Below are 21,006 nucleotides of genomic sequence, written 5' to 3' on the forward strand. Positions count from 1 at the left end.
GGACACGTGCGTCTCTCTCTGCCGGTCCTCAGGCCTTCCTCATATGGGGACAGTCGTCGCATCGTTGATTTTCACAGTGGAAAATTTATACCCATGGCTGGGGGTCTGGGTGAACCGTGTAATATTACGCAGCCACAAAAATGGTTTCACTGTTTATTGGTGTGGAAAGATGGGCACGGCATTTTGGGTGGAAAAGCTAGGTTTTCGATCATGAATGTATAATCCCATTGTGTGTGTGTGTGGTGGGGGATTTGCCCAAATGTTGGTCAATATTAGGTCTGTGGGGTGGAATTGGGGATACCTTAAAAACAAGGACTCTCCAGGGCCTGAGATCAGAGCCGGCAGTGGGCAAGTCCCCGACTGGCCATGTGCATCCTTACGCCTGCCTCTGGTCACATGCTGCTGCTTTTGTTTTGAGCCGTCCCTTCCCTCTGTCCCCACTCCCTGGGCTCCCCCAGCCCCGCTCTGTCTCTCTCCAGCTTTACTGATGGCTCTTGCCTGCATCAAGCTCTGACTCTGGGCCTCGTGACCTTGCAAGGACCAGAGAGAGGTCAAATGAACCCGCCAGGGGTTCTGGGAGATGCTCTCTCTATCCGCACGTGTCTCGCAGGCTTGCGGCCTCCCCCAGGCGGGTGTCCGGGGCTCGGCTGTGGCTGCAGGGGCCACCTCCAGAGGCCTGTGCCTCCGTTTCCAAGAACAGAATTCCCCGGGCACGTGCTCAGCCGGGCAGACTTTGTAGTGGGATTACTAGCCAGAGAGATCAGAGGGATGCTCCAGCTTCACTGGAGAAAATAAAGTGTGCACACATCAGCCTCTTTAGGTCTGAGCTCAAATGAGTCCTGTAAGACCGCATGCCATGTTGGATTAGCTCACGAGTCCCTCCCAGCTCCCCCGGTTGGGTGGCGCCGGGTGAAGCCTGACAAGGGCCTCTTTCCTCCACCGAGGGCGCACTGGTGTCCTGGCCACCCCACAGCGTACAGGAGAAGACTTCGGATTAAACGGAGCAAGAGAGATTTAGAAGCCGGCTTGAATGGCCGGAAGCCCGGCGCACTTAGCTGGTTTTCCGCCAGCTGTCTGGGCCACCGCCTGCCAGCCCTCAGCCTCCGGGAAAGTCTGCGCCCCCATGGCTTCTGCTGAACGTGGAAGGCGGGGAGGCCCGTCCCCAGATGCACCGCTTCCAGGGGCAGCCCCCACGTCCCCCCACTCCCGCATCCAGGGCGGGGGGCCTTTCCTGAAACTCGCCCCCCCGGCTCAGCCTGGGCCACCTTGAACTTCACTGCTGTGAAATGTGAACCAAACTGTTTCCGCTGCTCCAGAACACGTGCCTTCTGTTCAGTAATGCTGCCGCCTGCTCTGGGCGATTAACTTGGAGCCCGGGGGGAGGTGACAGAAGGTGGGGTGACGGTGGGGGCCGGGCAGAGGAGGGCAGGAACAGAGCTGCAGCCCGGACGCTCCTTGGGCCCACCTGCCTCCGCGGTGCCAGCCTGTGCACTGCTGCGCCTCGCTGGCTCCCTGATTTATGGCACTGGTGGTGGCCGGTGCGCGGGGTTCGCAGTCAATTGCCGTATAAAACGTGCTTCCCCTGGAGCCTCCCCCAGAGCTTCCTGTCACTGTGTCCCTGGCAGCGGCTTCAAGCCCAGGTGCACACAGTCGCATAGCGGGGAGGCTCGGAGCGGAGAGCACGGTGCCATCGCTCTGCCTTCCGGCCCGGTTTTGTGTTGGCTTAAACTCGGACCATCTAGAACAGGTGCCACCGGATCTGGAGGGATGGGTCTCAGGCAAGGTCTCCCCACGGCACAGCAGCCTCGTGCGGCCTGAGCATTGGCATCCCCGGGCCCACCCCCTCCCAATGCCAGGGGCCCCTTCGCTTCCCCAGTCGTGGCCTGGTGCCCCCTGGGGCAGGTCCTGGATGAGAGCCTGGTCTAGAGGGCGGGTCGCAGGCCGTTCTTCCGCCTTCTTTTTCACTGTCACCCACCCCCCCACCCACAGAACACTTTTACACTTTCTTCCTCATTGCCCCTCTGTGAGATTCTAACACCGTGGATACACCACATGTCTGTTCAAAGACAGTGAGGCTTTTCTGCCCCCAAGAAGGAGTTTTCACCCCCTTAGGGGCAGTGTCCCCCGAGTGAAAACACCCTAGAGGACAGGTCTAGGGGAGCAGCCTTGGGAGCAGAGAGAGGGGCCCCCGCCAGCTCAGACGTGGACAGGACTTGAGTGCTTGGTGGGCCCCCTTGGGGAGGGACTTCCCCCGGGCCGGGGTTCAGAGGCCACCCTGCTCCCCGCTGCTGTGGCTGGGAGGGCTGGTGGGAGTTGCCCGTGGCCCAAGCCGCTCCAATACAACTTTGCAGCTGATGAACCTCCTGTCTGTCTCTTTGGGAGATGCTTGCAAAGAATCTCAAGCGTAGTTGCAGACCTCCCCCTCCCCTGCAACTGAACACACCAGCCCGTCGCGTCTTCCCTGCTCCCCTGGCTTCTCCAGGTTCTGAGTGCATCCGCAGAGCGCTGGCGCCCGCCGTGGTTCTGGAGAGCCGGTGGCTCAGCATGTGGCCGACCTCGGCTCTCCCCAGGTGAGCGATGGGCGGGCATCCCAGCCCCCTCGGCCCAAAGCCCCTGTCTCTTCCTTCCTACTTCCCCTCCTGTCCCCGCCTGGGGTTGTCTGCCTGGGTTGCAGGCAACTGTGTTCAGGCTTCCCGCCCAGAGGGTGGGCCCTGGAAATGCACACGAGTGCGAGTGCTCGCACCTCAGTCTCTCTGGAGGGGGTGCTGCCCGCTCATCACGGTACAGCTTCTGCCGGCCGCCTCCCTGGTGGGTTCCCAGCACTGGGGGGTCCCCACTGGCAGACACGTGGCCACACAGCTCTGGGAGAAGGGTGCTGGCCGCTGCCAGGCTCGCTCACACTGATGGGCCTGCTGCCCCTTGCCGCATGGCTTTGCTGCTTTTCCTGGTGGAACTGGGAGCTTGTGATTCAAATCCACACATCAGAGTTTCTCCCCCTCGGCACTGTGGACCCTGGGGCTGAACCATCTCTGGGGGCCGTCCTGGGTGCTGCGGGGTGTGGAACAGCCTCCCTGCCCCACCCACTCAATGCCAGGAGCCCCCCACCCCCTCGCGTGACAGCCACAGGTGTCCCCAGACATCGCCCAGTGTCCCCTGGAACGGCTTCCCCCTGGGTGAGAGCCCTGGGCTGCCGAGGTTCCTTGAGGGTCACCTACGCCCTGCCACAGTCTCCAGCGCGTGTTGCCCGGGGATGCCACCTGCAGGTCCGCTCCAGAGGGCAGTGACCTGCTTTTTCCTTTTCGTTCTACTTTCCTTACACCACATGTGTTGAGTCCACAGTCTCAATCTGGGCTTTTCTGCTATCCTGCCTGTGAATGGGGTTTGTTTCTTGGCCTGGAAAACGCCTTGCGGCTTTGGATGACGAGGTTGTTACAGAGGTCAGGCAGGCTGGCTCCCCTCGGAGCCTGGAGAACAGAGGGAGAGGGACTCCATGGGTCCTGGTCAGCAGGAGGGGCTGTGGGTGAAGGGAGAGAGCTGAGGGGCTGGTGGGGCCCTCGGGCAGAGCACCCTTGGGAAATGCCTGGCACCTAGGGCCTGGGTTCATCATCGTCCGCACAGAGGGGGAGGTGGGAGGGCCCTTCACAGCAGGCGGGAGAACTGTCTAGGCTGCAGGGCTGCAGCCACAGTGCCGCACGGAAGAGGCTTCCTTTATGTGGAGGAAGAAAGAGAGTGACCTTGGGGAGGGGGGCAGCATCCTGCAGATCAAAGGCCTGTGACTTTGCCCAGCCCTGGGAAGCAGCTCCGCCAGCCAGGATGGGGGAGCCCCGGGAGCCCTGCACCTAACGGTTTTGTTTATGAAGCGCTTCCGAGGGCTTCCAGTGGATTTCCTAATGAACTGGTTTGTTATCGCGTCCCCGCTGCAGTGCGGGTAATTACATCAGAAACAGGGGGCCAGCTCTGGTCCTGACAGATGCAGGCTCCTGGGAGGGTGGTTTCTGCCCCGTCTCTGGGTGCTTAACACTTTGTGGGCTGAAGCGCCCCCGGCCCCGGGATTGTTCCCTAGGAAGCACGCGTGTCGCTCCCACATCAGCATCTGCTCAGCACCGGTCATCTGCAAGTTGCTGGGAGACGGGAACAAGTCGGCGAGGTGCAGAGGAGGACACAGATGAGGGACAGGACGCCCAGGAGCGCTCCGACCCAGGGAGACCGCGAAGGGCACGGCAGGCAGGCAGGCAGCGTCAACCAGCAGGGGCTTCTTGGGGGGCGGGGTGGTTCTAGACCTTGGTGTATTCAGGTCACAAAATGCCATCAACAGGGGAGGGGTGCTGAAAGCAACAGGAAGGTGTCCCCGCCCTGCCCTGGAGGCCAGAAGTCTGACGTGGAGGTGTGGCATGGCTGAAGGCTCCAGGGGACGGTCCTTCCTGCCCCTTCCAGCCTCTGGCGTGGCCGGTAATCCTTGGTGTCCCTGGTTTGTAGACGCATCACTCCAGTCTCTGCCCATCTTCATGTGACCCTGTCCCCATGTCCGGGTCCAGCTTCCCCTCTTCTTACAAAGGCCTCGGTCACTGGATTTAGAACCCACCCTGCTCCAGCGTGACCTCACCTCGGCCAACTTGTCTGCAGAGACCCTCTTTCCAAATAAGGTCTCATTCTGAGGTCCCTGGCAGACATGCATTGGGGGACACCGTTGAGCCCTGTCCCCTGCGGAGCAGTGGGGGAGGAGCGTGAGTCCACACCCAGGAGCAGAAAGTGGGGTGGACGGGAGGGACGGTTTGGGTCTGGGTTTTAGGTGCAGTGCCTGCGGGGCTGGCAGTAGAAGGGATGTGGGGCTGCCCGGCCGCGCTGTCCAGCACGAAGCCACCGGCCCGCACAGCCCTTTAACCATAAGTTAGTTAAAGTGAAGTAATTACGTGTGCTGTACCTCAGTCACACCAGCAAGTGCTAGTTCATAGCCACGTGGGCCGGTGGTGCTCTCGGGGACAACATAGACGTAGGACGTTTCCACTGTGCGAGGAGACCCCTCGTGGAGGTGCCTCGGGCAGTGAACATTCGGGGGTCTGCAACTCGGGGCACAGCCAAAGCGAACCGTGGTCTGGAAGACAGGCCCGCGCCTGGCCCGGCCTCCCCACATCGGGTCTGCAATCCTGAGGCCTCCTCCGGTGCACACAGCAGGGCAGGCAGGAGCCCCGAGGGCAGGGAGTCGGCACCACAAAGCTGTTGGGGATGATCTCAGTGAACCCCGTTTAATAGTCTTCAGGCTGGTTGCTGTGCCTCCTCTCTCCCGCTTTGCCATCTGACATGAGCAAACTCTAATGTCTGTTCAACCTTTTAGGAAGAGGTGGTCTCCTAAAGCTTGGTGCTGTTTAAATCAGGGGAAGCATGGCAGATGAGCCCCCCAGGCTCCGGGTCCTCCCGGCCTTGTACTCTGTACCCAGCTGGCTGCGTGTGCCGAGTGGCCCCGGGCAGCGTGCAGTTCCCGAGGGGGAGCGAGGGTGTTCCTGGCATTGTCGTTGGTCCAGCAGTGACACTTCCACCTTTGCTGGGGGGACCAGCTGTCAGTGCCACGTGCCTTGGCTCAGATCAGAGCACTGGGGCAGGGGAGGGGGGGCGATGGGTGTGGCAGAGCCCTGCTGGGAGGGAAGGGGGCCTGGGGATGGAGGGGTGGGGGGGTGGGCAGAGGAGCCAGGGATGTGACACGGGCACTCCAAGGAAGCTACTGGCCCTGCTCAGCCTGGAGCAGGGCTTCTCGACCTGGGGATCCTGGGGGCCTGGTTGCCCCCGACAGATGTACCGTAGAATGTGTGCATTCCCCTAGGAATCAGATTCCAGCAGGTTCCCCAGACCCCTAGCCACTGGCCCCTGGTGGAAGAGGGCAGGGCAGTTGCCTGCAGAGGCAGGCTCGCCTTCCAGGCTGCGTGGAGTGGTCCCCAGCGAGCTTTTTGTAGGGGCTGGTAAACATTTTATGGAGGCAGAGGTTACCTCCTGAAACGCCCATGTCGTAAGTGTTTGCACAGTGAGTCTTCACAAAGTGCCCCCAGGGTCCTTCCCGCCCGGCTTCCGGCAACGCAGAGGGGTCTTACCCTCCACGGAGGATCTGGGGGGACCTGGGGCTGCCGGCTTCCTTCTCCTGCTGCAGCCCCAGACCCCAGTTCTCCACCTCCGTGAGACGGGGCATTCCTGTACCTGGCGTCGGGGGTGACTTTGGTCGTCAGTGAAGCCGTGGAAGTTCCTCTCCCTTCTGTGATGGCTCCTGCAGCCGAGTGGCCGAGGGAACCCTGAGCCGAGTGCACATAGCTTGTGGTGGGGAGAACCGTAAGGATGTTGAGGGGTTTTCTATCAGAATTGGTGTTTTGAAGACTGTGGACTCAACAGTCAGGAAAGTAGAACGAAAAGGAAAAAGCAGGTCACGTCCATCAGGAACCGAGGGAAGCAAAGTTAATGGTCACTGCAGCCAGGTTTGTATTAACTTAATATATGTGGGTGCTTAAACAGGTAGTAGGAGACTAGAAACAACCTAAATGCCCACGTGCGGGATGGGCCATCTGGGCACTGGAACACCGTGCACCCCCGAGAGGGGTGCGGGGGCTGGTTACGCCCTGCATCTCTGGGGAAGGCACCATGTAAGCAGTGACTGGAGGGGCTCTTCTCCGGAGAGGAAAAGACATCTGCATCGTGTGTTGGGATGGCCCGGAAGGAGACTCCAGAAAGTGGGAACAGCGGGGGTGGGAGGGGGGATCTGCTGCCCTTTGTTCCCCAGACTCTGCGCGCCCACCGTGCAGTCTGTCCTGAGCTCTGTCTGTGTGTGTGGCTCTGGGGGTGAACAGCTGCTGGGGGATGGGGGCCCTCGCTCTCCTCTGGTGAGGGTCCCCCCAACTCCCCAGGCTTCCACGTTCTTTACATCTCAGGCACTGGGGGGCCCAGGTGTCAGTCTGGAGTTGTTAGGCTCTGTGGAAGGTTTTTGTGTGTTTGCTCCCCAAAGAGCCCCCGGCCGTGCCTTCGGAGGATCTTGTTTGAAGCCCCGCCCAGGGAGACCCGCAGACTGAGCCCTCAAGGTCACTGGGGACAGGCCGGGGTTGGGCAGGGAGGGGAGGGTTGCACGGGGAGAGGGGTGGGTGGTCAGTGGAGTCCCCTTTCCCCACTGTTTGGGCTTGGAATTTGGGCGAGTTTTCCTTTTGAGCTGAGATGTTAAAGGAAGGTCTGGCTTTCAACGTGGTTTTCATTTTGTCTCTTTCCCAAAGCACACACTTTCCCAAAGCACACCGTTTTATGTGATTTCAGTTTTGCATGGGATTATTATGGTTTGTAAAGCATAATTCCTTAGGCATTGAGAATAGAGTAACAGGCTGGGGAATCAGACACAGAGAACAGCCCAGCTGCCTTTCACTGTCCGGGTGAGTGGGAGGGGAAGGGGCCGGAGAAATAGGAGGGAGGGGTCTTGCTTTAGGATCGGGATGCTCCAGTACTGGGAGCTCTCAGGGCGTTAGCTCATTTCAAACCCTGATTGCATGAGGCTGGACCTCTTCCCCTAGAAGGGTCTGTTATGATGACTTTCTCACATCTTGCCCCAGCCCTGCCTCCCAGGGAAGACGCAGGGCTCATACCTGAGCCAATGGGTTGATAGTTTCTTTACAGGTAGCAGAATGCTTGCAGAGGGGCCCCTGGATCCAGTGGGACCAACTCCAGCGCCATCAGCATCTGGGCGCTTCCTGGGAAGCAAAGAGGATGGTGGGGTGATAGAGCATTCGCTCCCTTTCTCTTTAAAGGTCCTGCTCTGACCGTGTGTTGGAGGGACACATCCTCTGGGGACTTCCAAGAAAAGAGCAGGGCAATGACATTTTCTGAGACTTTCCACGTCTGAAAATAGGGAACAAAAAAAGAGAAAAACACCTCAATGGAAAGGCTGACCATGGAATTTGAGGTGCTCTCCCAGAAATCTCTGCTGCGGACAGGGGCTGACAGTTTGGCTGGGTATCGACATCTCCTTGGGTGATGGTTTTCCCTCAGAACTTCAAGGGCCTGGCCCGCCTGTGGTCTTCATTCCCTGCTGTGGCAGAAAGCCAGCTGGTTTTCCGATTCCCGACCCTGGGCAGGTGATGTGCCTTTCTCCCTTCAAGAAGCTTCTCAGATCCTCTCTTTGTGTTCTGAAGCTTCTTTATTATGTACTTGGTGTGAGCCTGATTTTAGCCACCTGACATTCCTTGGGCCCTTTCGGCCTGGAAACTAGTGATTCTGGGAAATTTTCCTAAATTACTTCATAGGTGGCTTTCTTTCCAGTCTCTCTTCTGTTTCAAACTCCTGTCATTTAGGTGGATTTTCAGATCCCATGATCCCCTTTCTTTATCTTTTCCTCCCTCTTTTCTGCTTTGTCTTGTTTTTTGTTTTGTTTTGTTTTGTTTTGCCACTGGATCTTAGTTCCCTGACCAGGAATTGAACCCGGGCCCCCGGCAGAGGAAGCGCCGAGTTCTAACCGCTGGACCATCAGGGAATTCCCTGTCTTGTCTTTTTTATCTGTTTCCTGAGGGAATTCCTTGACTTTCTATCAGTGCTTTTTTTTTGCTGGGTGTTTTTAATGTCTGCCCTTTTTTGTCTTCTGTATATTCCGTTTTGTAGGCTCTGTTCTTGTTTCATGAGGCCATGTCTTTTTTTTAAAACTTTTTTTCAAAAATTAATTTATTCGGCCCCCACTGTGCGGCATGTGGGATCTTAGTTCCTGGCCAGGGATCAAATCCACACCCCCTGCAGTGGATGTGCAGAGTCTTAACCACTGGACCGCCAGGGAAGTCCCGAGGCCGTGTCTTTTATTTCTGAGGATATCAATGAGTATTTTAAACTCTTCTGGAAATTGGCTTCTCTGTCTTTTCTTTCCCATTGTATTTTCCATTTGTTTCAGTCTCCACAGACCACAGTAGATGCTTGACACTAATAATTATGAGTGGGGGCCATGGAGCTTGGCAGTAATGATTGTGAGTGGGGACTGTGACACTTGGTGGGGGTGATGGTGGGTTGGGACTCTGAAGCTGGTGGCAGCTCTGGACACAGGGCAGGTCTTTTTCGCTTGAGGCTATGCTGTGGGGTGACCAGGGGGGGCTGGGGTCTCCCAATATCAGCATCTTTGGGTCCCTCCCCTTGGACTGGCCAGGTTGTGCAGGGAAGGGCTTCCCGGCCTCCTGCCTCGGGGGAGGATGTGGAAGGGGGTGCAGAGGGCGGCCGGAGCCTGTGCCACCAGGTTCCGTATGGACGTGACCCCTTCCCCCTGGTTCCGGGGGTGGCGCCCACATCCTCCCCCTGCCTGGCGTCCCCATGTGGGCAAGGTGGGTAGGGGAGCAGGGGTTAGCATCCTCCCATGGCCTTCGCCCCGACCTCCGTAGTTTAGTGCCCCCAACCCCCCATTTTCAGAGGACCCGGGTGTGCGTTGGCTGTGGTGGCCAGTTTCTCTGCTGGTCCAGCTCCCCTGCGCCTGCATCCCACCCCTTGCTGGCCGCTCACCCTGTCCAGCCTGGGAGCATTTCTTTGTCTCCTTTCCCTCTGCCTGTGCTTGATGATGCGCCTTTCTTACAAGTCCCTGAGCTGTGGCTTCAGGAGAAGAGGAGGTGGCAGCTGTGCGCAGCCCCGTTTAGACCCCGAACAGCTGGCCCGTGGTGCTTGCCTGTCCCCACGGTGCCGTCCTCCCGCCCTGCAGCCATGGGTGCGGGGTGGCTCAAGGGTGAGGGCCTCCATGGGCCCCTGGAGGGGTCAGCAGGTGGAGGTGGATGTCACCAAGGATCAAGGCCGGGGATGAGTGGGAGTGAGTGAGGGGAACAGAGGAGTGGGCCCGGGGGCTCAGAGGCTGCGAGGCTCCTTCCCCAGAGGATTCGGGAGTCCCTGGGAGGCGCCACCGCCCCATACCCTTGGTGTGGGGCACCCGGTGCCCGTCCACTGGTTGCCAGGGGCCCCCCAGCTCGAGCCGAGCGCTCCTGGGCCCAGGGGCCACCTGCCCTGAGCCCCGCGACATTCTAATTTCTATTTTTTCATGCTTTGGTGAGAAAAAACCTCTGTTGTCTTTGCGTGGGGCCCCTGCTTTGATAACCAGAGACAAACCTCCGCCCTACCCTGTTTTCTCATTTTCTTCAAACTTAGAATCGGGTCCTGGGAGACCCAGGCATGAATGTCGCCGGTTTGATGTGTCAGTCTTCTAACACGGGCGACAGCCTCCCGGCTCCCGGCTCCCGGCTGGGTGCTCAGATTAGGCCCAGAGTCCCTGAGCTCCACGGTCGTAACTCTCGCCATTCGTCATTTGGAAGTGACAAGTGTGCGTCTTATTGAGCCCCTGGCGGGCGCTGTCAGGACCCTCAGCCTTCTGTATGGGACTGTGATGGGATGAAGCCATGGGTGGGGCCTCACATAGGCTGGCATTTATGTCACAGGAGGCTCCCTGGGTAATGGCCCAGGCCCCAGCGGCCGGGGTGCTGCCCTGTGAGGCTCCTGCTGCCCCCGACCCCTCCCTGCCCCCTCCTTCCCACCCCCCTCTGTCTGTTCTGTCCCCCACCACCCCCCGTATTCTCCCCCCTTCCCTCTCTGCACCCCCTCCTCGTGCAGAACTGCAGTAGGACAGCCATGTGCACACCGGGGTCCTTGGGGACCCTGGCGAGTCCATGAGGGTCAGTTACTGGGGTGTGAGGAGGCGGGAGGAGGGTCCCCCCGCCCAGGGCCTTAGCTGGGTAAAGAGCGCCTGGAGCTGGAGGGGCAGGACCTGAAGAGCACACAGTAGGTGCTTGTTCCTGGCAGCCAAGAGGAAGGCTCGGGCGGACCTCGGGTGGGCGTGGCCCTTCTCTGCCCCCATGTTCCTGCCCCCTCGCGTGTGTTTATTTCTCCCCATCTCACTGTCAGCTGCTGCAGGGCCGGGCCAGGCGCTGGGCCGTGAGGCCACAGCCCTTCAGCCTGATTAGCTCGGAGCATGTAATGGTTCAGCCGTGGAAGACAGACTCTGTGAGCTAAAAGTGAGAAACCATTTTGCTCTGGGATTTTATGGCTTCAGTTGCTGGATCTAATCTAAGATCAGTGCCTTTCTTTTTAAACAACTAAAACCTTGGGAAATTGAAGCCCTTAAAGTATGCTTCCACTGCGGGCCAGGCTGTTTGGAAGCTCTAGGAAGTCTTATATCCATCCTACCTGGAACTTGGGCCACATCTTAGACGTGTCTCTGAGCTGCGTACAGCATGTGACTGCAGGTAGGTGTAGCGTATTGGGATGGGTTCAGTAAGAAAAAGGGCCCACCTGCACACCTACCACCACAAAAAATAGAAGAGAAAGTCACCCCCAAGCCTGGCCCTTTTGCATCTCCTGCCATAGGCCCTGGCGAGGTGACCAAGGATCCTGACCCCTTCATTCCTTAGGTGTCATTTCAGGGAACTTCATTACCACGTTCCTCCATTTATGAGCGCCTGAGTTCATTAAAACGGAAAACCGGGACTTCCCTGGCAGTCCAGTGTTTAAGACTCCATGCTTCCACTGCAGGGGGCACGGGTTCGATCCCTGGTCAGGGAACTAAGATCTCACATGCTGCGGCATGGCCAAAACAGAACAAAACAAACCAGAAAACCTATGGCCGTCCCCGGCACAACGTGTGAGATCCGTGGCTCGGGTTTAGAAGCTGGTACCTCTGTAGGAAGGAGACTTGGCGACCCCAGACAGCATGGGGCTGGTCCCTTTGTTGGGCCCCCGAGTCTCTTTTGAAGTGGGGTCTGGGCCTGGCCCGGCTGGGGGTGTGCATAGCTGGCCTAGGCCCACTGCTCAGGTCCCCAGGGGCTCTGGTGGAGGGCACGTTCCCCCGAGAGTGGTCGGCTCGGGCTGCAGCTGTGAAAGCAGGTGCAGCCTTGAGGAGGTGGAGCCCGAGGCCAGGCCTCTGTGTGCCAGGTTCTGGGTGCTTCCTGGCACCTGGTGAGAGTCAGATTCTGGCAGCAGGTGGTGGGGATGTGCAGCTTGCTATGCTCAGTAAAAAGCGGGACTGCAGTAAGTTTCCAGGCTGACACCTGTCTTCTGTCAGCTCAGGCTGCAGAAATATGGTACCAGGGACTGGGCGGCTTAAACAACAGGCATTTATTCCTCACACTTCTGGAGGCTGGGAGCATGAGATCAGGGTGCCACTGGGGTCAGCTTCCCGTGAGGACTCTAGTCCTGGTATGTGGACCGCCAGCTTCCTGCTGTGTCCTCACATGGGAGCAGCGGGGGCAGGGGTCAGATCTGTCTCTGTTACTCTTCTGAAAAGGACACTAGTCCTCTAGGATTAGGGCTCCACCCTATGACCTCATTTAACCTTCATCACCTCCTAATTCCTTCTCTGCAGATACAGACACACTGGGGGGGTCAGGGCTTCAAGATACCTTGTGAAAATTATTCTGTGACTTAATCAAGGTTTGGCAAACTTTGTAAAGGACAAGATAGTGGATATTTGTGGATTTGGGGGCCATCCTGTTGCTGTGTAATTGCTCAGCTCTGCTGTAGCAGCACCAGTGTGGCCGTGGGCAGGGCCGTGTGCTGGGCTGTGTGCCAATAAAACTTTATTTACAAAAACAGGTGGCGGGCCAGATTTCACAGTCTGCCCACCCCCAACCAACTTAAATGATATACTTGCTCAGTAAAGAGATTTAGAAAAACAAATACTACAAAATTGTTTGACACCCCCCTCCCCCCATTGAAAGAACCGTGGTTGTTTTGGTTTTTTTTTTTGCGGTTCGCAGGCCTCTCACTGCTGTGGCCTCTCGTGTTGCGGAGCACAGGCTCCGGACGCGCAAGCCCAGAGGCCATGGCTCACGGGCCCAGCCGCTCCGCGGCACGCGGGATCCTCCCAGACCGGGGCACGAACCCGTGTCCCCTGCATCGGCAGGCGGACTCTCAACCACTGCGCCACCAGGAAAGCCCCCGTGGTTGGTTTTGATGAATAACCTTGACTTTCCCTAAAGGTTTTTGGTCGCAGTTGAGGCTTTAATGTATTCTTGACTGTGAATTTCGTATTTCTTCTGAAAACAGATCCATTGTAAGACCGTTTCTGTAGTTGAATTGGTGCTTAGGACCAAGGTTCACCAGCCCCGCACAGGGCCGTCGGGTGGCTCTTGTCACCTACCCAGGGGGTCCACAGAGGTTGACCTGTGGTTAGAGTTTTCCTGAGGCCTGTGCATGCGTGTGCGCGTGCGCACGTTTTTCTCTCTGTGATGAAGCAGAGACGGTCTTTGTCTGGATTTCTCACATCCTTGGGTGAGATCCCTGGGAGGGGAGGAAAGGGCCTCGCTGGCTCGCCCGTGGCTTGTCAGGGCTGCACCCTTGACGTCCTTGCCAGCCTTTTGCTCGGCAGGCAACTGGTGTCTCCTTCTGGGGGGCATCCTGTCCCCCCTCTTCTTGGGGGGAGGTGGGGGCGGAGCTCGTGTCTCCTCTCTGCTGTCACTTTAAACAGCTCGTTCCTCCCTCGTTAATTAACTTGGCGCCAGCAGCTCCACCGGGGGCCCTGTTAGGGGCTTTTTGAGGTGCACTTTTCGGGGCTGTCAGGCCCCCCCTTGATGAGAGGCTGCGTCAGAGAGCCAGTTCCACTCTGAGTGTCGGGGTGCCACCTCCCTCTGCTCGCATCACCTGGGGAGACCACCATTCCACGCCCAGAATCTGGGGGTGGGGCTGAGCCAATGGGAGCCAAGAGCCCTGTGGGCGGGAGGCCGACCCCCAGCCAGGCGGGCAGGCCCAGGGTGGGGACCCACAGAGAGCGCAACCTGTCTCGCATCCATAGAGGCTGGTGCTGGGACCCAGGCCATGCGCAGTGCATGTCCGCCCCCCAGCCCCCCGCCTCTTCCTTTACTCCTTCTGTCCCCAGATGTTCCCTCGGCACTAATGGGATCACCAGCCACCCCGCCTTGGCTGATTTGAGCAGGATGCTCAGCGTCCTCATTACCTAGTTGCTTGTGGAGCGCGAGCCCTGCCCCACGCCGTTCTGGTGGCTGAGTCTTGAAGGTACAGAGGGCCCCGGGGTGCGCTCAGGCTGCAGGGGGCCCTCAGGCCTCCTCCCTCCCCTTCGAGCCCGGTTTCCCCGGGGAGAGCCCACTGCGGCTGGTCTCCGGCTGATGGGGCTGCTGAGCTCAGGAGCTGGAGAGCAAGCAGCAGACACAGCCGCAGTGACTCCAGCAGGTCCTCAGGAAGGTCTGGGAGCCCGCCGGGCTGGAGGGGAGGACGCAGTCCCTCCCTGGGCGCTGCCCTGAGGGTTGTGCCCCAAGCCTCCGGCCTCCCGCCCTCCCTGAGCCCCATTTCCAGGACGGCCCTGCAGCTCAGAGCCCCCGTGCCTACTCGCAGGCCCGAAGTGAAACAGCGGCGCGGGCAGTTCTGCTGGGCAGGGGCCACAGATCAGAAGACAGTGGTGCAGGGTCCGTGGGGACGGTCTGGCGTGCTCAGCCCCTGGAAGTTGCTTTTAAGTAGCCGGATCTTTTCGCTGGTCTTAGCAAATTCTTTTGCCAAACTGTGAGCTGAAACAAGGCGATGGGGCTGTGGTGCTCAGCTGCTTAGCCCACGGAGGTGACTGTTGCTGTGTCCTGAAACGGGGGCTGTCCCTCCTGTCCCCCACGACCCAAGGGGCCTTGCCTCCTTCCCACCGTTTCCTCCCTGGTGCCCATGCCCCCCACACCTTGGTCCCCACCAGCAACAAACCCCACCACAACCAGAACCCCACGGAGACGTGAGGGTGGGTGTTCCCAGCCCTGTGCCCTGGCTGGGCGAGGGGCGCGGGCTGGGCTCCGGGACACAGGCAATGTGCTCGGGGTCCCCTCCATCCCCTCCACGGTACACACAGGTGCTTTTTTTAATTACTTAAGGAAAAGCAATTGCAAGGCCGCTTGATACAAATCCCTTAAGCTGCTGTTGGTGTTGACGCCGGGGAGGCTGCGGCCAGCCAGGAATCTGGAACCCAGGCGCCATCTGTGCTCTCGCCATCCACAGCCAAATTACACCGCCAGCCTTTCTCTGCTGCGCAGTTTCTCATTAACTGAATTGAGTTTGTGGGGAGTCGCTGGGTCATAAATATTCCCTCCCACTTGGTGTGGTCAGGCTACTGCTGTCCCCAAGCGGAGCTCCCGGATGTGGCCTGGGAGCGGGCAGGATGGGGGCGCTGGGGCTGCAGGAGACGCCATGGGACCCGCCCCCAGCAGCCTCAGGCTCCGGGTCATAAATATCTCGCTGTTTCTGAGCCAATTGAGGGAAGTCGGGAGGGGCTCGTGGGGGCAAGATACATAATCGCTGCATTCGATTAAGTCTTTTCCTTCCGCTTCCTTCATTTCCTTTGAGAAAGTGGCAGTGACGGACGGGTGGTTGTAAACAGAGGCGAGATGTGCATTTAAAACGGAGACACGTTCATAATATCCTTTGAAATTGCTTGGGATGAAAAATGAACGCATACGCAATTCTAAATACATACACACGCACGCGCACGCACACACACGCGCGCATACACACACGCAGCCTGGAAAAAAAAAATCCAGAGACACTTTTTAAGCTGTGGTTTGGGGAACGGCTTAAAAAGGGATAAGCCTGTTTATCTGACAGGGGGGTGTTTAGAGTCAGAGCTGCAAGGGCTGCAGTGCGGGTGTCCCTGAGGGGTGACTGCCCCGCGGCCTCCTGTCGCAATGCTCAGGACAGGTTCGTCCCCCTAAGGAGGCAAGGACAGTGCCCCTTCAGAGGGAGGCGAGCTCGGCCCCCCAGGGTCAGGCCCACCCTGAGGTCCCTCGTGGAGCCATCCCTGGGGAAGCTCATCTCCCAGAAGGTGGCTGCCCACCGCCAGGTGCTGCTTTGTCCTCTAGGGTCTAGACCAAGAGCCGGCAAACCTCAGCCTGTGCCGCATCCGGCCCTCTGCCTTTTTTGTAAATAAGGTTTTATCTGCACTCGTCTACACCCATTTGTTTACGAGTCCGTCTTGCTGCTCCCAAGTGACGACAGAGCTGAGAGATTGTTAACAGAGATCAGTGACCCGCACAGCTGGAAGCATCTATCCTGCTTGGTCCTTTGTGGGCAGCTCGCCAGCCCTGCCCTAGACCAGTGGTCCCCTCGGTCTCTCCTTCCCTCTCGCTCTTGGCCTTAGCCCGCAGGTAACTAGGACACCAGGGCTGTCTGATTTCTTCCCCTTGACCGAGGGCTTGCCGTCCCGAGCCTGGCTTCTGCAACCCTTGCCTGGCTTCTCCGGCCCCCAACTCCTCTGGGACGGCTGCAGCGCCTTCTGCACGGGGCCCAGTCCTGGGGGCCACCGTGACCCTGTGGCATAGAGGGACAGGCTCCCGGAACACGGGGTTTGCGTGTGGAGACATCTTCAGGGTCTAGACAGCAGAGGAGGGGGAGGAAGGACCCCATTTCAGCCCGTCCTCATTATGCTTGTTTGTTCCACGCTTGAAGGTCCCAGGCACAAGGGACTCTACTAGCCAGGCCAGCATTGGCTTGAGGCGAGTTCCGGCCGCCCTGGGGCCAGGTGCTGAGTCTCCTGGGTCCCCAGCCTCCTCTCCCAAAGCCCAAGGCAGGGACACGGGGGCGGGGGAGCACCTTCTTCAGATCACATTTGTTTCCTTGTTTGCTCTTTGGGGGCTGACAGCTTTTTCCCTCTTCCTAACTAACCTTTGGAATTACCGCTGTTATAAGACATTCCACGTGCATTTTACCTGGTCGGGGGTACGCATATCTGACAGGAGGGAGATTTTGGTTTGAACTGACCGGAGGCGGCCGAAGCTCAGAGCACGTGGCCTCGGCTCCTGAGCGGCTGGGGGCACCGTGGTGGACCACGGTCAGGTGGGGGGCTGCGACTCCGTTGGGGAGGCCAGAGGCTCCCACTGGGGGGATGCAGCAGCCTCACCTTCCCCCGCATCGGGATGAGAAGACCCCCTTTCCTGTCTCGTGAGAGAATTTCTAGGGAGGATGGGGTAGGCTCAAGGCGCCCTGCGTGGTGTGGGGTGACTGGCCCGCGGGCTCAGTGGTCTTTCTCCTGCCCGCACGCAGTGCACATGCCGGAAGGACATGGTCAAGATCTCCATGGACGTCTTTGTGCGCATCCTGCAGCCGGAGCGCTACGAGATGTGGAAGCAGGGCAAGGACCTCACGGTGCTGGACCACACACGGCCCACGGCCCTGAGCAGCCCCGAGCTGAGCACCTGGAGCGCCTCCCGGGCCTCGCTCAAGGCCAAGCTCCTCCGCAGGTGAGCCACCCAGCGAGCCCGGCCCATGGCTCCCCGCTGGCCGGGCTGCAGGCTGTCCCCCCACCCTCTCCCCTCTCCTCTCCCTCCCCCTCCCCATCCTCTGCCTCCTCCACTTCTCCCTCTTTCAGAGGCAGAGTGTTTCTCGGGCCTGACTTCCTCCGCGGGCTGTTGGGGACCCACTGCCGTCGCTGCCTGTGTTGTCAGGGGACTCAGGCTCCCACCCACTCCTTGTCTACCAGCTCCTGGGAGGTGGGCCCTTTCTGCCCTCTCAGGACCCCACACACCGTCCCTCTCAGGCTTCCGGCTCACTATCGCGCCATCCCCGGTGTGAGAGCCCCGTTTCTGCGTCGGGGCCGCGTGGCCCTTCTTGACTCTGAGCTATGGCAGGAGCCATGGGGCACAGGCCCCGAGCTCCCTCCATGAGAGCCACGTCCCTGCCCCTTTGCGTCTGTAGATGCTTGTTCTGGTGCCTCGGATAACGTGTTGCTTGAATCCGCGGACACGGAGGTGACTACAGAGACCTGTCCCCCGGACGCCCTCTGCCACCCCATTCCATCTCAGAGGCCCCCCTTCTGGCCCACCTTCCACCCAGCGTGGTCCCTGCCCGGCCGCTGCCTGGTGTCCGGCGGGGAAGGAGAGGGCAGAGTGGCCGCCCCCTCTTGGCATCTGCGCCGAGGCCACCGGGATGTGGGTGGCGGAGCTGGGGAGTGAGGGGCAGTGCCATGTGGCCTCGGAAGCGTCCGACTCCATCATGCTCTTTCTCTGGGAAACGTCCAGGCTCTCAGGGCCTGAGCTGTCTGTGGACAGGGTTCAAACAGATTCCTTCTTGGTGCCCAAGGAACGGTCGGCAGGTCCTCGCTGGGCCTGGGGTATGGCTGGAGCGCACGGGGCGGCCCAGAGCATCCTCGTGTTGGTGTTAGGGTTTCAAGGGCTCAGCAGCCTCTTCCTTGAGCACTTGGCTCCACGGCGGTCGCCCTGGACAGTAAGACATTCCGTAAACAATGAGCGTGGCGAGTCTCAATAAAACTTTATCTATGGACACTGGAGTGGGAATTTCATATCATTTTCACATGCCACAAAATGTTATTATTCTTTTAACTTTTGAACCATTTAAAAACGTAAACATCCTGCTTAGCTTGTGGGTGGCATAAACAGGCTGCAGTCGGATCTGAGCCTCGGGTGAGGTTTCCATCTGTAGCCCTTGGTCACTGCTGGCGGGTCTTGTCCCCATTGGTCAAGGGCGGCGCCTCCCCCAGAACCTGGTCCCTGAGGGGTGGGGCCTTGGCCAGTGTGTTCCTTGGGCAGTGCATCCTCGGTGGCACCCCAGCGCTCTGCAGAAACTGGGAGAAATCATCCTGGCCAAGAGGTCACGCCCAGCCCAGAACCTTCTCCCCGCTGGGCCTGTTCTCCTTTCTGCGCGCCCTCATCCTTGTGTTTTCCCCACCCGAGGCCCCTCTCTGAGAATGTTCTCTCAGCTCCTGGGTGCTTTCCCATCTGCTCCTGACAGCCCGCGTGAAGGTGTCTCTCTTTTCTGATTTCTTTTGTTGTCTCTCCTTTTGACTTTCCGCTCTCCTGTGTGTTCCTCACGAAAAGCACCTTCTTGGTGAGGCTGATCCGCTGCAGCTCCCGCTCTTTCCCGCTCTTTCCCGCTCTTTCCCGAGGGAGGGAGCGGAGTGATCCTGCATTTGCATAATGGTTGACTGGTGATGGCTCAGACTAATTGGTCAACAGAGTGACAGCCAAGGACTGGGGCCTCATTCCAGGATGGAATGGGATTAGAGGCTGTCAGAGGACGGGGACCCGGCCGCCGGGTCTTGACCGGAACCTTCTGTGCACAAAGAGCCCCATACCCCCTCCCTGTCCCCTCGTCATGTTGCACGGCAGGCGTCCTTTCTGGAACGTCCCTCTCTCCCACCTCCCCTCCCTGTGTGCCGACCTGGGACTGAATAACAAATTAAGTCGTGTTCCCAAGGATGCAATTTTCTTTAAAGCCTTTAGTATGTAAAATAAGGCTGCTTCCCCCACTTTTTAAAAAAGTCATTGGTTGTGGGGGGCTTCCTCTTAAGAGGCTGACTGGGGACTCATATTTGGAGGCCCAATGCCAAGCTGGAAGCCGCTGCCCCCGCCCCACCCACTGCCAGTGGCAGTGGCCCTCAGGAGTCCCTTGTGACTTTCTCTCCTGGCCACGTGGCCAACCTGTCCTCGCCCAGCTGTGCCTTGTCTCCAGGGCTGCCAGCTCCCCTGAGCCTCCCTTGTTGGAGAGTTGGTTTGGGGGGAGGAGTGGCACCAGCCTAGTAGCATCCTTGACTCCTGCCAGATAGGGGATGGGGGCAAATCTGGCTCTGTCCCTAGACCAGGGTCTCCCCTCGGCACTGCTGACATCCTCTGTGGGTGGCTGTCCCAGGCACCGTGGGGGGTTGAGCAGCATCCCCACCCCCGCCCACTTGATGCCAGGAGCAGCCCCCCAGTGAGACGACCACAGATGTCCCCAGACATCTCCCAGTGTCCCTTCCCGAGGGCTTGGCATTGGGGTGGGCTCCTCGTCTGCCTGCTGTGGGCACCCTCCCGCGCCCCCTTCCCTGTGCAGCCTCGCCTTCTCCTCTGGGATGCTGCATCTGTTCCTTGGTCCTCACTCAGACAGGCTCAGCCAGGCCCCCGCCCCTCGAGGGCCCAGCCTTCCTGACGGCCCCCTGCACCCCGCCCCAGATGTCACCTCAGAGCAGAGGCAGGTGTTGGCTCCTTTGGGAGAAAAGGACGCCCTCCCGTGGATTTACCTTCCACGCCTAGGTCTTGTCAGGTGAACTGACCCCGCCTCGTGCCAAACAGGGCCCGTAGCCTGTGACCTTCTTGTCCGTGCCGCGTGGCCCCCTCGCCATCGCGGCCAGGCGGGACCCCTGCCCAGCTGGCGTCTTCACCTTGCTCCCCTCCCCTGCTCCTGCCTGCCTGAGCAGCCTTCCTCCATGTGCAGCCTTCCTCCATATGCAGGCTGTGTTTTCTTCTCGGCTCCTGATTATTTTCAAGGAGAGCTTCAAGGAATGCTCCGCGTTGCCCACGTGTTCCAGCAGGTGTGCGCTCTGCTGGACACTCACACGCACCCTGTGCAGAGCATCTGAGCAGCCGGGCTTAGAGGGAAGTGGGGGAGGGGAAGCGTGCTCCTCTCCGGACCCACGGCGCCCCGTCCCTCCCCAGCTTCTGCTGCTCCCCCTGACGGGACCTCCAGCTGCCCACGCAGGAGGCTAGAGCCCGCTAGCCCTGCTCGCCCAGCCCAGCAGCTCCCGCTCACCACCTCTCCACCTCCCATCCTCGGTCATCGTGGAAACAAGGAGCCAGGGAGCACATCCCTGCCCCCTCTGCTGCCCCCAGACCTGCGAGGAGCCAGTCTGGTCTCCCCTCTCCCCCTGTGCCTGATGCCCTGGCCAGACTGTACACGACTGCACCTCCAACCCACTCCTTCCAGCCACCCTGACCCTGCCGCGCTCCTGAGCCCTTTCCCCCAGTGCAGCTCCTGTCCGCTCAGAAGGGGCCATGACTATGGGGCCTGCCAGCCCCTGCGGCCCCAGGAGCTTGTTGTCCCTGTGACTTCACCAGAAAACCCACCGAACGCCACACCTACTCGCCGTGGGTCAGGGCACGCTGGAGGAAGGGGCTGCGACTCCTGGCCAGGAAGCCCCAAGTCCCCCCCGGGGAGTCAGAGTTCTGGGCAACAGCCCCGCCTTGGGATGCCCAAGGGGTTGTGTGCCCTGGGCCCCTCAGTGAGCCCCCTCACCCTGCCTCTCCTGCCACCTGAGGTTCAAGGACACCTGCTCCCATCTTGGAAATATCAATG

At 59.5% G+C, this 21,006-nt stretch overlaps 1 protein-coding gene across 1 annotated transcript in view; it reads left to right on the top strand.

Annotated features, from left to right (window-relative positions):
- The window catches only part of KDM4B (lysine demethylase 4B), a 103,087-nt gene that overhangs the window by 53,126 nt on the left and 28,955 nt on the right, over positions 1-21,006 (top strand). Inside the window, exon 9 of the mRNA XM_079701954.1 lies at positions 16,984-17,180. Coding sequence (XP_079558080.1) covers positions 16,984-17,180 — 197 coding nt within the window. The remainder of the gene's footprint in view (positions 1-16,983; positions 17,181-21,006) is intronic.

This window comes from Hyperoodon ampullatus (assembly GCF_949752795.1).
Source record: "Hyperoodon ampullatus genome assembly, chromosome: 4".
Lineage (NCBI taxonomy): Eukaryota > Metazoa > Chordata > Mammalia > Artiodactyla > Ziphiidae > Hyperoodon > Hyperoodon ampullatus.